At 40.4% G+C, this 17,593-nt stretch overlaps 1 protein-coding gene across 8 annotated transcripts in view; it reads left to right on the top strand.

Annotated features, from left to right (window-relative positions):
* Window positions 1-16,956, top strand: part of ChT (choline transporter) — a 35,744-nt gene extending 18,788 nt beyond the window's left edge. For 4 of the 8 annotated variants that reach the window (XM_086990748.1, XM_086990708.1, XM_086990773.1 and 1 more), the window contains 9 exons: window positions 4-1,012; window positions 3,933-4,070; window positions 5,828-5,983; window positions 9,606-9,674; window positions 12,014-12,162; window positions 13,961-14,452; window positions 14,949-15,147; window positions 15,705-16,001; window positions 16,148-16,956. In XM_086990748.1, the coding sequence (XP_086846874.1) occupies window positions 865-1,012; window positions 3,933-4,070; window positions 5,828-5,983; window positions 9,606-9,674; window positions 12,014-12,162; window positions 13,961-14,452; window positions 14,949-15,147; window positions 15,705-16,001; window positions 16,148-16,380 (1,881 nt within the window). In that variant the 5' untranslated portion in view covers window positions 4-864 and the 3' untranslated portion in view covers window positions 16,381-16,956. The remainder of the gene's footprint in view (window positions 1-3; window positions 1,013-3,932; window positions 4,071-5,827; window positions 5,984-9,605; window positions 9,675-12,013; window positions 12,163-13,960; window positions 14,453-14,948; window positions 15,148-15,704; window positions 16,002-16,147) is intronic. The other 4 variants (XM_086990881.1, XM_086990910.1, XM_086990853.1 and 1 more) reach the window with 2 other exon arrangements.
* The last annotated feature ends 637 nt before the right edge of the window (window positions 16,957-17,593 follow it).

Raw genomic sequence — 17,593 nt, 5'->3', positions numbered from 1 at the left:
CAGGCTTGGTTAAATTCAACGTGGATGTATACGGCTGAGCGTTGAGCGAGCTCGACTCGGGTGACCTACTCTTGAGGGTGCCGATCTGCAAGTCTCCATACTATGCCCACACACACATATACCTATATAAACATACAAATGACGATTCCCTAAAAGCGACAATAATACTGTAACCGTAGCACGAAACAGAAGAAATAAAAGCGCGTTATAAAACAATTCATAGTCCAGTAGACAGGCATCTCTTTAGCATTTTATTAGGCAAAACGGAAGAACAACGATCTCGACCGCTATAGTCTTCTCTCCGCATTCCCTTCGCTCGTATCGGACTACCTAATAGCAAATGCACCGCTATTACACTTCTCTCTACTGTTCAGTATTTCGTTCGACGCTGTCCTTCTCTGAAATCTGATAAAAATAGAAGGCCGTCACAGTCCACTTGTGAATCGTGTCCTCATGCCAACAGGCCAACCATACGTGAACGGAGCAAACGAACAAAATAGGTAGAATCCGTTCACTTGCGTAGCAACACGCTGAGTGAGTAGACCGGTTTCAATTGCAGCTTGGAATCTTCAAACGATATTGTTCGGGATACGACTGGTAGAATCTACAACAAAAGAAGAGTATATCTCTATTGACCCTACCTAAGACGACATGCTAGGTGAGAAGTGGGAGCTTGCATTTGCTGTAACTGAAATCGCTTCTGGCACAATTTTGCCCTAAAATTACCACAGACAGAAAAAGCTCTTGGATTGAAAAGTTTTACGAGCGTAGAACGGCAGACGGAGGACGGAATAGCTAGAATACGAATACGATTAACAGAAGAAGACACAGTGTGAGACTGCAGCAGCACACGAAGACTGAACCATGACGGTGAACTTCGCTGGCATCATTTCGGTGGTGCTGTTCTATATCCTGATCCTTGCGGTTGGCATTTGGGCGGGCCGAAAGAGCGGCAAACGGACCGGCGAGGAAGGCGAGGCCGACGAAGTGATGCTCGCCGGGAGAAACATAGGTGTGTATCAAGTGTTATATACGCACGATATTTGCATTTCAAGCCTAGGCTCCATTTGAGACGTACATATGTTGATGGTCATGTTGCAGTTCCCATAAATGCTTTGCGAGTTACAATTAGTTGATTTCAAATATGGTGAGATAAGAGCCATATGAATGGATACAAGGTCAGGGTTTTGGCAATAGTTGGTTTGCAACGCTGCCTATTCGGCGCCACCGATTCACAGAGTTACGAGAATTCTAGTAGGTCTAGATTATTCTTTTCGCGCAGAGTATCCTCTCGTTAAACGATCTGGCTATAATAGGCCCGAACCACAGGTTGTAAGTGGGGGTACACGAAAGTTGCTACATCATAATAAACCCTCCCTCCTCCTCTTCCGCCACATTCTCTACCCCGCCCCCACCAGCACGTTTCTGCAACCGAACTCGTCCTTCTAAATATAGCGACTGTTGCGCTACTAATATTAAGTGCCCACTAGAATGTACCCATGTACAGCGTCGATGCGGAACTGTGTTCATTCGATGCACACGTGAGATTAATCGTAACGCCCGAACGCCGCTTCATAAGACTAACGGCTGACTAGAGCTACAGTTGAAGCGGCTGATGGTGCCCTTGGTGAGAAAAATTCAATAATAACTCAGTTTTCAAATGGGTAGTTGTATTTCTTAAAAGAGATGTAAAACCTATAAATTACTTGTGGCATTTGCCTATAATAACGGTCATATGGAATGTGTGGTACTTCATTTAGAAAAGTACCACACTATTCGTTATTATAAGCTGTTCTATCCTTTAGGACTACTACTATTGTTAAAAGTAGCCATTTCGGCTACTTATCAAAGTTGTTTTCGTTTTAAGCAAGGAACCTTACAAATTGGTTTCATCATCGTTACGCGTAGATACGGCTTCTGTTTGAACCAACTATACAGATTGCTAAGAGTGAAAAATTATCTACATCGAGCTGAGTGCACAACGAAACAGGCAGGCGAAATCGTTCGATCAATGAGCTTTCGACTCTTCGAAAAGTTACCAAGGAATCACTTTGTATTTTTTGAATTTTCACTGGATATATATTTGAAGTTGACTCTCTTTCGTTCGCCTTCTAAGCCTGTTTTGTTTTTGAGGCAACTGAAGTCACACGTCATTTTATAGACACATTCAAAGTCATGTGTATAATATGACAAATTATGTAAAATTATTAGAATGACAATGGCCTTTCACGTGGCGTACGAATCACAACGAATCAAAAAAAAAAAAACAAAAAAACAAAAGACATCGTGAAGAGTATTGTCGTAGTCAAGGGGGCAGCATAACTATGTGCTCATTGATTTTTCTTATACTGCAACCGTGAAAGCAGCCAAAAATTGCTACGAAAGTGTGATATTAGTATATTATATGTGCCACGGTGAATTTGCTGGTAGAAGGCTAAATGAGGTCCTTTAGTCCCTTCGCCTTCCCAGCCTGTCTCGATCAAGGTATTAGAAAACTGAGGCTATGCTTGGGCCTACGTAATCTATTGACATTGATTATTGCGACGACATAATTAAGCAACTGGGTGGCCATCGAGATTATCAGCCCAAATATCGTCCATTGCAGTAAATCGTTTTTCTCCGTTACTATCTCTCAACGAATCAGGCACGCCTTAAGTAGGTGAAATGAGAAGTGTTCTTAGCTTGTGAATAGAATATAGGTAGGGAGTCATCACCTAAAGAATATCATTTCCTCCTGTTCGAAACGTCTCGGATAGGTATGAATCGATAATATTATAATATTGTTACAAAGAATGTCACCTATATTGAATCCGTTTGAAGGCACGTCGCGCAAATATGTGAAATTTACTTAAATCTAAAGTTGAGCTTTAAATTAGGTCGCATTTTGGACACGTTCAATAAACCCCACGGGTAATGTTTCGAAAAAATGTTACCCTGTCTCCAGTATCAGTTCGGGTCATTCAGCCAGCCATACTCTACCAACGAGGTCCGTGCGTTTGTATTATTCTTGTATAAACTAAAATTTGAATTTATAACTAAAAATTCGAAGTTCCGCTCTGCTAGGATCGACTCCATTGCACAGTGGCGAATAAGACATTTTTGCGTTAACATCAAGCAGAAACCGCTTATTTTTTTATCGACGTGTATTCATACATGTGCCTCTACGCATATACACGTATAGGGGTGCGCGAACACGTAATTTAATAATGCAGATGGCAAACATTTTACGTAATGAGTGAAATTTCTTCCTTTGAAATAGATGTATATTTTCTACGTGAACATGCATAATGGAAGGCATTGTGGCAGACGTTTCCTAGGCATAACGTCGTTTTATATCGGTCTCTGAGTCACGTATATTGTCAAAATATATGTGCGAGCCGAAACTTGCATATATAAGAACACACACATGAACATATGTTTTTTTTATAGGCTTGCTTGTAATTCAGCTCGTTTTGGCTAAGTCCGTGTTTGTCGATATTACGACACGTGTCGAGTTGAGGAAAGTTACACAGTATAGTCATAGAAAAAGTTCTTTCAAGTATAAAGCTCAAAAAAAAACATAATTCATATTAAAAATGTTCGAATCTACAATCGCATACACCTATGCTTATATAATTTAGCTGTTTTTCATTATTATAGTAAAAATTAGTTATCAGTTCATAGTCGTTAGTTCATCGTTCGTTAGGCGTAACTGCAGAACAAAATTCGCTATAGAAATACTTATAAATAGGAATACTATATAATAACATAGCGAATTACTAAAAAAGGGAAAAGAGCATATTACGGTGATATTTTTGTGTGGCAAAGATAGTATAATGGGGCTTAATCTCAATGTGTATCGAGTAAGTGAGCTCTAAAGACACATACTGAAAGACCAACAACACTAGCGACGCTAATTTTCTGATTGTGGGCTTTGTGGGTTGCCATTTCAGGTTTATTCGTCGGAATTTTTACAATGACGGCAACATGGGTAGGCGGCGGTTACATCAACGGAACGGCCGAGTCCGTTTTCAAGGACGGCATTTTATGGACTCAGGCCCCCCTTGGATACGCGCTTTCTCTTGTATTTGGTTAGTTCACAATCAGTCTAGCAGAAAAAAGTGGCCCCGTTTTCTTTTTGTTTACTATTAAGGCAAAACGGTAGTATCGATTATTAATTAGGCAAAGAGAACAGCTGACTAATATGTCTTAAAGAGAAATACAGGATGACTGTATCGATGACGAGCAGATGGCCATCTTATTGCTCGCAAGGTCCCGCTCCTCTATCTTCGCTAAGTACAACTGAATTGTCCATATTCGCTCACGGTGCCCGATCGAATAACGTCCAGTGCTAGCATAGCTCAGACGGCTGGCAAGAAATATCATGTCTACGCCTGGTGTTCAACCCTGATTAGTTCATGTCTGTCTTGCATAGGTAGCAAAATCGTAGTCCTACCATGATCAAACTGGCAGCCTAAATGTGGTGAGGTCAGACCTGAACAGCTCCGAAACTTTGAGAATCTTTGGGAGATGCTGTCACTAGACACTTAAATACATAACTTGTCAAGGACCAACTACATAGGCAAAGTAACTTTGAGTTCCCCAGAACGGTAATCTGACAGCAAAACGAAATACTTTCTACTTGCTCAAAACATACTGGCAACCTCTAAAGCAACAACATTGACTTTACCTCTCAGAATGACTTTCGGCTAAACGATATAACCCTTTTAATTCTCTTGAATTACACTAGGGGGCGCTTTGAGAATTATTATACATTGTTCATTAGTTGCACCCAAATAACAGAATAACATTTACTCGAAACGTCGAATATGGTAATGTTATCATTGCTGCTGAAGTATACTGGATGATCTTATGTGGCAGACTGCCACACGAAATCATTCAGTATATGAACCTTTTCTTGAAAAATATGCAAAAAAAAATCCTGCATATACTATTTGGCTTAAAGATCGGCTTGACTGACTAAGTTCAACGTTAGTGCCGTCGCCAGTATATCGTAGGTAACTAAAGCCATTTTTTAGGATTCAATTAAATTAATCATTAATTTAATGCTCCTCGTGAAGGAAGGCTTTCCAATAAATGTTTCGAAAAATTGCAGTCGTGCGAGCTATTCGTGGGAGCGCTCCCTATATCATTGTTGAAATACTTTTTTTGACTCTTCTAACCGTTTTTCAAGACAAGGTGTTATCTTCGACAGTGGATGTTGAAAGAGCACTGTATATTTTCACTGGTACATATAATAGTCACTTACGTATCAAACGCATAACTAACTAATTAGAGTTTTGCTAACGGCTAGGTTTAATGCGTTTGAAACACACGCGATCATATTTAATAGTTACAGAGAAATATATGAGTTGCAGCGTTATTCGGATGATTGTTGACATAATTTAACAGGAACAACCTAGTAACTTGATAAGAATTTAGATTACAAAAAGGTTACTGAGGTGATATTCCGTCTGTGTTCCTATTAGGGCTGGTGCTGCAGACAGCTGACGCCAAATTAATGGAAATAAGGGCCAACTTCAAAGAGTGTAACACTACCCGTATAGTACAGATATACGTGCTTTGCTCTTCAGGATGTGAGCTGTCATTTGTGCGTCTAATTGTTTCATTGAGGTTTGGATCGAGGCTAAACTGTACATCCGGTGTTAGTTACCCTAACATTTTGAACAGAGTTTGTCTTCTCAGAAACTAACAAGGTTGAAGCTTTGACCGAGCGTTAATAGGATCTGCTTGAACTGGCGTAGCGAATACATCAAGTTAACTTGCACTTTTGTAGTTGATTCAATCAAGCTACGGTCTGACTGGGGTGTTTTTCTTCATTCATCAGGTGGGTACTTCTTCGCAAATAAAATGCGTGCGGAAGGCTACGTCACGATGTTGGATCCATTCCAGGAACTTTTTGGAGGTCGTATGGGCGGTCTGCTTTTTATACCAGCCCTGTGCGGGGAGGTCTTCTGGTCTGCAGCTATCCTTGCGGCACTTGGTAAGTCCGACAAGGTCGTTTTAAATCATTCGTAACTAACCGTACTTGATGCCTCGATGTATTCGATTTATCTATTTCATTTCCGTTTTGTTGTATATCACTGCTCTACAACAAGATCCATCCGCTAATTTTAGCGGGTAGCCAGGCTGTACATATGATTTGTATCATAGATTATTTCATACCTTTCAATCTACTGGCTTTGTTATATATGAGGCAAACAACGACACACTAAGTTTACAATTCATTGTTGACACTTAGCATAGTAACCTACATTCACTCAATATGAGCTGAAGCTCGCCACAGATTGTGGCTGTTGTCTACGCGTAAACGTTCCTAGAACGTTTCCGATTTGAGCACTTATGATATTATCGCGGACCTACAACATCTTGCTATGATATGATTTGCTTCACTGCTATCTGTTCAGACAGATCTTATTTAGTTTTCCGCTTGCCCCACTCGGTATCGTCGTCTGCGTTCGAATAGGTATCACTGCACAAAGCCGTTGCGGTGATCTGAGCTGGCCTATATACCATGGACTTGCTCGAAGCTGCTGTCTAACTACGACTATTAAAAATTAGCCAATTCAATCCAACGCAACGAGACAATTCCTGGAACACGTAAATAGAAAATAACTGCAAAAGAACAAAGTACTTACAAGAATGACCATGCTTCAGAGAATATTAGTGGTGAGCACGTCTTGCTTATGATACAATAGACGATCGGCCTTCCCGCGATCCTACTCTATACCAATAGGTCGTTTTTGCTTTTTATCGATAAAGCAGAGAACAAAGACGGGCATCCTTCTCATGGGAAAACTGTTTTCCAGACAAACTAACCCTATATTAGAAAAACATAATTAAACGTAAAAAGTAATGTCATAGCATAGAGATGCTTTGAAATAATATAACAGCCATGCCTCCGCTAAATATCCGCTCATTTAGTTTAGAAGCACCGATTTTTACATAGACACCATCCTGTGGGGTATTGCAACAATCATGTATTTTTTTATCCTTTATGGACGCTTTCAACGCAATGCAATGACGGTGCTGTGTTTTTTTTATCGATCCGTAAATTCATTATCTCTATGTATCAGGTATTATTCAGAATATGATTATTATGAACGGCGCTTAGCGTCGATTGTCGCAAAGGCTGTGTAGATCTGGTCAAATAGACGGTACCGCTCTTTATTTTGACCTTGATTGTAGAATGGGCACGCCCCGTTAAGAGCCAACTACTCAACTTAGTTTTTATAACTTCAACACATCTATAAACATCCCTGGTAGAGTAAAGAGAGAGAGATACTGTTAATAACATTGCTGACTCGTCTATTGCTAGAACCCGCTGGAGGGAATTTATTTACAGTAAATGTTTTTACTCAAGAACGAGCAACTAAAGGAGTGTGAAGTTTCTTATAAGAATTCGTAAATACGGTTCATGGAAATGAAAAACTTTTGCCCATGAACAAGTTACGTACTGAGACAGCTCCCGGTACGTAACGCAATTGCGTTTCATGCTGGGGGCTGTCTCGGTTGCGTGCTATACTTAATGATGCAATAACATTTGTAGCCTAAAAAAACTGTTCGGGACCGTATAATTTATAAAATAAATGACGAAAATAAACATTTCTTCTAGCAGATGCCTGTATACAACCCCCAAAGCTTTGTTTGACTACTATTAATAATAATATTAATGGTAATATACATTTATATATATTCTTTTAAAGGATAATTGCTAAGGCTCACAACTCAAATTGAGTAAGAAAAAAATCGTGTCAGACGTCGAAGACATCTAAATCTTCGTGTCTTTCAGCACTCGATTAATCACTTTCAACTTTTTTTTCCTATGATAATGATATGATGACGAATGATCCTGGAGAGCTCTGACTAAAGTTGCAGACACTTTAGCACAAATACGTCGTGTTATAACTCATCCTATAGACAAACAGTATGTTCTCTTATATTAAGCATTGTACATAAATGATGAAATTGGGGAATGAGGAAGCTTTTTCTATCCTTAGCCACTTTCTGTTTTCTGTGTGCAGTGACCCTTTACTGTTTTATGTGATTCAGGTCTCTTGTCATGTACCTTTTTAGCCTCTTCCAAGTCCACCCTATACAACTTGGGTCCCATAGCATTGTCATCTCAGTTCTGGTAGGTAAATAACCGGCTTAAAAACAGGCTTATGACACGACATTCTTTCTGACCCATTTAACACTAGCACACTGCTCAGTGGCGGTAATGGTAATAGAAATTACCTTTCTTTGTACGACACAACAGGATATCTATGTTTTTCTATCGACCACCTTCTTTGCTGCGCCTTCCTTCGTACCGTGTTGTGTTGGGCCTCACTTGTCGTAGACATACTAAGCTTTCTCAGTCGGCTTGTGGTATTCATATTGAATGGTAAAGATTTTTTCGATTTTGCCGCTCCTTCATTCTTCCCATAATACAAAATGACTCACCAACGGCGTCCGTCTCTATTGGCCGCCCACAAATATCGCTCAGTTGGTTGTTGTTATTGTTATACTTATCTTGTACCGCCGCTCCCAGGAGAACTGTCGATGTCTGACCAGTATATCCTAACGCCTGTCTTACTTTGTTCGATTCGTCTGTTTGAAACCAGAACACGTTGTTTTTATTTGTATCTCTACTTTCAAGCAAGCTTTTCTCTTAGTTTATGATAGTGGTGTTATGAACTGGTGTCTCCCATGGGTGCAGAGCCTCGCAGGATTGATCTCTAATGCACACAAACGATAGGCCCTTGTAGAATGACTGAGATTCACTGTTACTGTTGTTAGTTAACAGCAGATCGATTCAAACTAATATAATTAATGCTGGTGAAATGAAAAAATTAGTTCCTATCAAAAGAACATATATATTCTATTTTTTTCTTTTTAGATATATATATATATATATATATAAGTTTCTTATGATGAGAGGGAAGCTAAGGCGTCTAAGGCTGTGGATGATTTGAATAATCATTTCTATTGATAGACGGCAAGATTTTTTAAGCCTTTGCGTACTGAGGCCAAGGAGAGAAATAGGCTGTGCCTATTATACAGTTACTTCGTGATTGACTCCTGAGCTACCAAGTACTTCGCTCATTATATTCAAAATGTAACAGCGAAAACACTAGGTGAGGAGAATTTGCTCAGATGAGGAAAGTTGTGGCTTATTCGTTCCTATTCAGTTTCTATATTTGGAGTATTACGTCCGCCATTGCTGTCAGGCCTTCCATTAGATAGTTAGATCCCAGAACGAAACGAACCGTGTGTTTTTATGCCTATAGCCAATTTATAGCGAGACAGGTAATCTATTGAACCAAAGCATATTGATGTTTCATGGCGTAAGCTAAGCAATCTGGTATGAGCTATTTCTTATAAACAAAGCCACTATATGTAGCTGCAACTCGTCTTCCCTATTCTACATACGATTGACCGTCGCGACGCTTACTGCTTTGGAATTGTAAAATATCCGTTACGTTAAGGTAAATTATTAGCCACTTTCGATAGCCACTATATCGGATCTAAGGCTTGAGACGTAAAAGAAAATGGGTGGGCGTTTATTTCTGTGTGAGCTAATTCTTTTCTGTTCCCGTAATCATTGTACGTCCCCTGCACAGGTCGCCGTCCAGGTACACGAGAGAATCCGCGAAAAGGCCAATACAGGATTAACGACCTACATTTATCGGGTGGGCCTAAAGCTATAATACCGAATCGAAGAAAAATCTACTTAAAATTGATACCTTTTTTTGCATTCGTTTAAGGTTTAGATCGAATAAAAGCGTTCTTTAACTCTAAACTTTAAATAATAAAATATTCGGGTTGACTTCCAGCTAACTGTAAACGACATTAGATCAATTAAATAGAACATTTACATCAATTCAGTCAATGTAAGGATCACTTATTAAAGCTGTTTCACTTTTACTTAAACCTGATTAATTACCTACATATATAAGATTGCTGCAGTATATATGATTTAAGTAATTCTCATCGATAATTAAGTTTTGTTCTTTTCGGCAATTTTTAGCGACAACGTTTAGAGGCCTCTGGACATGAGTTTGACTGTTCCGTCTCTTCGACTGACTATATTTACAAATGGGTATATTGATTTGGTATGCCGCAGGTCTGTCACTGATTAGAAGAGCAAATCGAGCATAGACATGCTTTGTTTCGTGCTGGGAGTCCTAGCCGTCTGATAAAATGCCTAACGGCTACACCGGATGTAAAAATCGTGCTTTTCAGCCTGGGTCTGCTTTATTCTTCTCATTTCGCTTCACTTCGAGTAAGGGGCTGACCTCGCTTGCCCAGCCAGCATCCAAAACGAAATATTGTGCAGCTGGCGGTCAGCTCAGTATTCCTGGGCTTTCAACCTGCTTCACACGGTACCGTACTGTGATTGCTTTCATGGAACAGGACCATAAAAGGCCCCGAACTCACTCCTACCGCTTAATAGAAACGTCTGCACGAAAAGCCTTTGTGAATGTCAAATCGATGATGAATGTTGCTACCGTAATAGGTAGTATTCGTAGTCGATAGGTATTTTCGCAGAAAATAGCACGATATCTGATACTGATATTTTATTGATGCTTTTAAGTTCTATGGTTCCGATCGATTTTTAGCTTTGGCATGGCATGACAGTCAGCTGCTTAGAATGTAAGGAGCGTTTGTAAACTGGATATTGAAAATTATGCCAAACAACAGCTCTGTATAGTACGTACTACGGGTCTAGCCACTAGTCACCAGTCATCAGTCCCGAGCAGCTTTGAATTCGCCAAATGAAGAGCGCAATAATTTTAAATGTATCCGACTTATTTAACCTGGTCCGAGTTAGTCGATCTATTTTAGTAATTACCATCGAAGTGTATACTATCCTCAAATACATAAAACGGTCCGTTCTAAACTCGCCTCTAAATCTAATGTTCGAGTCGTGTTTTTGTGACAGCTCCCTCTCGATACGATGGATTGATTAGTGATTCAGTTTACCATCCATTAGTATGCCAGCTGAAACGATGGATCAAGTTTTCGAAAAGGTACAATGCACCAATCCTTTCCAAGACCAGCTAACGCACAGCGTCACCTTCCTTGGCGACAGTTCAGGTCTTGCCACAAATTGGAGAGCACTTTTTCCTTTTTTTTTTTTATCTGCTTGCACATTATTGTATTGTTCTGTTTTAGTCTTCTACCGCTGTTATCCTCCACTTTAGAACTGGTTCAGTTTCGTTGCCTCTGCAAAATTTCGCAGATTATATAGATTATCTCGCGTCAAATCATCTTAACTCTAGTAAAAAAAAAAATCAAGGCTTTTTCATAGCCAGCTTTCGTCGAGTGGTTTAAAACGGTTCAGTAGTGGTTATTTAGACCCTTGGAGTCTACTCACATATCGATCTTCCGCAGTGATTTCATAGTTGATCGATGACTATGAAGAGTATTGCCAAAATTTCCAGGACGTAATTGATTGGTTTTGGGTAGCGTTTTTGTATTTTTATCGTAACAAAATTGCAGCAAATTTACTGCTGTCAAAGGTCAACTTTTAATTGAGACCAACGCCATTCCGATATTTGTGACTCATACTAGTACATAACTTTATGGCCTAGTTATCTAACTAGAAAAAGGGTTAATATTATTTCGAAAACTCAATATATAAATTTAAGCTGAACGCCATGGGTGCGTGCGAATCGACACAGAATAGAGCAAGGCTTATTATTTTCTAGCGTCAATCATCGAAAGGTATCATATCGTCACGGCTATCTCCGCGGTGGCAACACTGCTGTTACAGTTATCACTGTTATAATTATCATTGTATTACGATCGATCGGCAGCTTGCAACGGGTACTAAGCCGATTCGTAAACTCGAAAATTGTCCCGCTGAAGCTTTCCAGTATTTGTATGAGCGAAATCCCTACATTTGAAACCCTATATGAACGAAGCTGATAACAAATAAAGATAACAAATTTAAGCAAGCATATTGCATAATTTAATAAGCAGTGATGTAGTTTATAGATGAACGTTTCGATGGTGACGCTTACAGGCGCGACGGTGGGCGTCATCATGGATCTCGATAACAACACCTCGATTATCTCGTCCGCGTGTATCGCTTTAATTTACACCCTTTTCGGAGGACTCTATTCTGTTGCGTACACGGATGTCATCCAGTTGTTCTGTATCTTCCTCGGACTGGTAAGTTCTAAGCCACGTGGCGCACCGTCGTCTGCTCAAGCTATCTTTATAAGTTCCTCGTATTCAGAGATGTAAAACGCAAAAAAACTACATACATTCAGTTTTACGCCTGTATTTTTTTTTTCTTGTGAAAAGTTAGCTTCATCGATATATCGTATTTAAATCGAACAGCTTCGGCATCTATAATTAGGAACCGTAGTAAACCGTACATTTTCAAGTTTTTGCTGTAAGTTAACATCCTCTATCTCTGAAGGATGAAGTTCGTCCACTACTTTGAAGGACTGCATATAAATTCGACGGCGAAGTATTGTGTTTTTCTAGTGCTGGTTTTGATATGCGTCTTAAATAATTGTATGACGATTTATTGCTGACGCGGTAGCTTTTACAGCCTTTCGTTGGAAAGAAGAAACTAGAGGAATTATCGCTCTAAGTTCTGCCAACGATACATACGTGACCCCAAACTTGTATTGAGAAAGAAAGTTGGTTTTCAGTTTTTTCCTCGTTCGAACGCCATTTGTATTTTTACTTAGAAGCATCCATTCAAATGAAAGCAACTTTCTTGCTTTTTTTTTGTTTGTACTAGAACATTTGTATTCTGATAAAGCGTTCCGAATTAATACTGACTCAACGTTGGTTGTAACTAGTCATTAGTTTTGATAACGATTGAACCTATGTGCGGGACCGGCGAAAGCAAGGTCCTTTCCTCGTCGTTACAACACTTTCAACCGAAGCTGGGAAGTCCTCAAATCCCGTCTGACCATTTTGATTTTGACTGTGATTTTCTTCATTGACAATAGTGACAAAATTTCCTATTAGCCCAATTTGATATCTTTTCGTGGTTCTTCAGCTGTTTTTTTGTCGTTTTTCGTTGATGCCCAAGCATCATGTGAGCAGCATTTGCACGTAGTGGATCATCGCACACAACGCTGTATTCTTACGTGTCTAGTACACACACTATTATTATAAATGTGTTATTAAATTAATATTTATTATATAAATATATATATATATAAAATAAAAAAAATACTAAAAATACGATGCTGTACTTATCTGAGAGCCGTGTTTAACTAACAAGACAACATAGAAGCGCCTATAGCCACCGTTATTTTCGACGATTGTAGCGCCGTACAAGTTTTTGCCGTAGGAGATCTAGTCATAAGAGATTTTACATGGACAGGTGGGTGTATATGGGAATGTGTGCAGCTATAAGCTTCCTAGCCAACTTTTAATGTCGATATTTTTTACGGATTGGGTTTTGACGAACGGAACGTGATTGACCATTGACAGTTTTGGTACTGCAGTTATCTAGTTGTGCCTGCTAGACTCACTGGCGTTAATGTTTCAAGAAAAACATCTCTTTACATTGTTAGGCGAGGCATAGGCAGCGAGATTTAGGACGACGAGAAACAACACACATAGTAAGCTGTTTGTAACAGGTTCATGAATTCAATTTCATATTTCTGCAAAAATATATTTTGTAGTAGTTTCGACTATGAGATAGAAGCATTTAAAATCACGCGGCGCTATTTTTATACTGGGTGAGTTCTTTATCAAAGGGTGAAGCGAATTTGTTAGCCAACATGTTCCCGCGTAGAAGCAGCCGTTAAATACTTCGAACACCATACCCTTCATCAAACGCAGTCTATTCCTTTTGGCTTTCATTGAGACTAGAAAAAAATTAAGCTGATAAATTTTAGTGGTAACTGTCTCAATGTAGGCTTTAACTTAGATCATTTGGAAGATGTGTATTTACCTTTGGTTCCCTCTGTTCTGCCTTTCTCGCCGTCTTCCATTCCAGTGGGTTTGCATCCCATTCTGTATACGTAATGAGGCTGTAGGTCCACTGACCTTCCCTGTCAACGATTGGGTTGGTACGGTCGACAGCAAATACTTTGGCCAGTGGATTGACTGCGGCCTGTTGCTCATGCTGGGCGGCATCCCATGGCAGGTATACTTCCAGCGGGTGCTTTCCTGCAGGAGCGCATTCAAAGCGCAGGTCCTAAGCTACGTGGCAGCGGTGGGCTGCATTGTCATGGCCATACCCGCGATGATTATGGGGGCAGTCGCAAAAGCGACTCATTGGAATGAGACCGCGCTCGAAAGGCCGCTCAAAGAGTCAGAGTCGGCTCTTGTCCTTCCGCTGGTGCTGCAGTACCTCACGCCGGGTTTCGTGTCCTGCTTGGGTCTGGGCGCCGTTTCGGCCGCCGTCATGTCGTCCTCTGACTCCTCTATACTTTCTGCCGCGTCCATGTTTGCTCGAAATGTCTATAAACTCATCTTTAGACAAAACGTAAGTACAGATATGTTACTGGGTGGACAGTAGAAGTAGCTGGTGGTAATTAACATTACTATTGTAAAAGCATTAAAGAAATCAGTATACTTCTGTCAGCTATCAGTCATCAGTCTCCGAAGTATTACAGATCACATCCTAAAAAGCTGCAATATTATATCTAATATATCATCTAAATTACAGTATTGAACTACATTATTATTATTATTATTATTATTATTATTATTATCATTATTATTGTCGTTGCTATTATTATTTTCATATTAAATTTTAACCTTACTGTTTTGGGATATGCTTACGCTGAAACACCTTTTATTAAGAAAATTGCATGTACAGCAGATACGGCGAAACATCTATCTACTGTGGGTCAGAATGGAATACATTTATCTATTAAATCATAACAGAAAATTTTCGATCGGGCGATTCCTGACTCGAAAATGATTGGAACGCTTGTTATTTTGTATATCTGCTCTGTATCTGCCCGCTGTATGCTCAGGCCTCTGAAAATGAAGTAATTTGGGTGATGAAAGTCTCGATTCTATTAGTTGGGATTATGGCCACTGCGATGGCACTCACGGTGAAGTCCGTCTACGGTCTCTGGTACCTCTCTTCGGACTTGGTTTACGTTATTCTGTTCCCGCAGCTCGTTTCGGTTGTTTACCTCAAAAAGACAGTCAACACGTATGGATCCTTAGGTGAGCATGGGCATAGATAGTTAGATAGATAGATAGAGAGATAGACGCGCAACAGTGATTTTAATAGATGTAAAGTTGGAAACAATATGTGATATACGTATAATTGCAAACCTTTAAGAAATTTTATATGATAAATTTATATTGACAGTGCCCTATCTACGTAGGTGAAGCAAAGGTCTTTCAAAAAGATTCAGCTTATTCGTGCGAAGGGCGTATTCCCTATAGTAGGAGACCGCTTTACCAATAAGGTCTCTTGCGATTTTCTATTGATTTTTCAAATAATCCTACCTCAAGTTTGTTGATATTAAAGTAACGGAGAGGTTGTTTTGCGCGAAATGCTCCTTTCACCTACATACTAGGTAGGATACATGTCCTTTAGTTATAGATACATAACTGGCTAGGGCTACCAAGGCTGAATTATGTTGATTCTATATCTAGATATTATATCTAGGTAGAATTATTATATCTACATGTATATGGAAAGGTTCCATAATACCTAGCACCGCCTTTGCCAGTACTGCGGTTTCAAATATTTTTTTTTTTCATTTTGTTTTTAGCCGCCTATATTGTGGGCCTTCTGTTACGGGGCCTTGGCGGCGAATCTATTCTAGGTCTCCCCGCTGTAATTAAGTACCCGTACTATTCCGAAGAGGACGGCCAGCTATTTCCTTTTCGAACATTGGCAATGCTGTGCAGCTTCGGCACTCTCGTCGCCGTTTCGAAGTTTTCGAAGGTCTTGTTTGAGGCAGGCCACCTCCCGCCGCATCTAGACGTGTTCAACTGCGTCGTCAATATACCAGAGGACATCGTCAAGGTTCAGGAACCTCAAGAGGAGCTTACTGTGCTCAACTCAAGTGAGTGCATATCGCTGAAGGTTGCGTATTTCGGATTCGGTACAAATCTAGTGAAACCAACTCGACTTGTTTGTGTCGGTGTGCGCTTCGCTTTTAGCTTCGAGTCACGTTCTGGATCTGTCTTTCTCATCTGTCTGTCATTACAGGCCTACATGGAGTCAAAACGTACCAGACCGAGATGAACGGTCGTGTAAACCCGGCGCTCAACCTCCACCCAGAGTTAATCGATAGGGGAGATCCCCAACTGGCGTCGAGCTGCATTTCTTCCTCCGCGGATCTTTCTGCTTCACAGGGTAGGAGTAGCCACTGTAATGCCACAGCAGTTCCCTTGCCCCACACTAGAGCTTCGACCGCAGAACAGGGCACAACTCACCTTTAGAAAACAACGCAGACAGGTGTCTACCTGAAAATCAAGTTACCAAATAACAGTTCTACGAATACTATTACAGCAAAGATGAGTACGACAATAAGAATCTCTACAGAACTTTCATCACGCTCATTGTCGGTGTACGCCGCTACTGCTTCCGCTGCTGCTGACGCTAGCGTTGACCGGTTAACTTCGCGAACTTCATCATCTTCAATGGTGATAGCAACAACGGAAGTAGCGACAATGACGGGCGGGACATATGAACAATCAGCTCGACGCGCCACCCGGAACTGTCCCGTGTTGCGTCGCGCAGCCAGGCGACTGCGAGGCACAACCTCAAACGTAAACTCAACAACGCCAGAAATCGCTCAATTGGAATCTTCCCTCTAGCTTCCTATTTCTGCTCGAGGGAATGCTGTAACAGAGACGAAACGAAGTACACTAACAACTGATCAATTATGACGACTGACAGCGGTAATGATGGTTGATGACGAAAATGATTGCGACATCTAAGCGGCAAACCCGAATGCTGAAGTGAGCTGCGACTGGGGACGGATCTAACTTCAATAATGTCGACTGGTCAATGCTACGAGAAAAGCGAAAGGTTACAGGCGGTGAAAGGAGATGCAGGAACGATTTAGCAACACCAACATGTACTGATGACGACAACAACAATAAGAATAAGAGTAATCGGACAATCGCAGCGAACCTAATAACGTAACCATCGGCCAGCAGCGAAACGCTCCTGGCCGATGGTTACTTGTAAAATGCTCACTAGGGGAGAGTCCAGCCGGCATCTCAGAATAGGAACCTATAACGAAACAGGGTGACACACTTCGTTAAACGTGAGGAATGCGAAGTCTATTACTGCACAACGGTTCATACTATAATAATGATAGCAATGCGTTTAAAAGGATTATTTATCAACCACGCCGACTATGACTTATGTCGTAAGCTTATGAATTAAAACAAATTACCATTTTATTCGTTTAATGTGGGTAAAATCGTACCCAGAATATTGGTCATGGTATAGATGACGCGACGAGAGCTGACTGGGCCGGACTGGCAAAGAAGTTCATAACTATACAAACAACATACAGTTATACCATCTTGCTGAATACAGAAAGTGTACATCATAGGTAGCCTGCTGCCCGATGTGGAGACTGATACAAAATTCGTTTCGACCACGAATTCAATCTGTTACTATCAATTTTAACTGACAAAC

The sequence above is a fragment of the Varroa destructor genome, unplaced genomic scaffold (assembly GCF_002443255.2).
Source record: "Varroa destructor unplaced genomic scaffold, Vdes_3.0 BEIS01000001.1, whole genome shotgun sequence".
Classification (NCBI taxonomy): domain Eukaryota; kingdom Metazoa; phylum Arthropoda; class Arachnida; order Mesostigmata; family Varroidae; genus Varroa; species Varroa destructor.
Note: the sequence above shows the minus strand (reverse complement) of the source record. Positions and strands in the feature narration are given on the sequence as shown.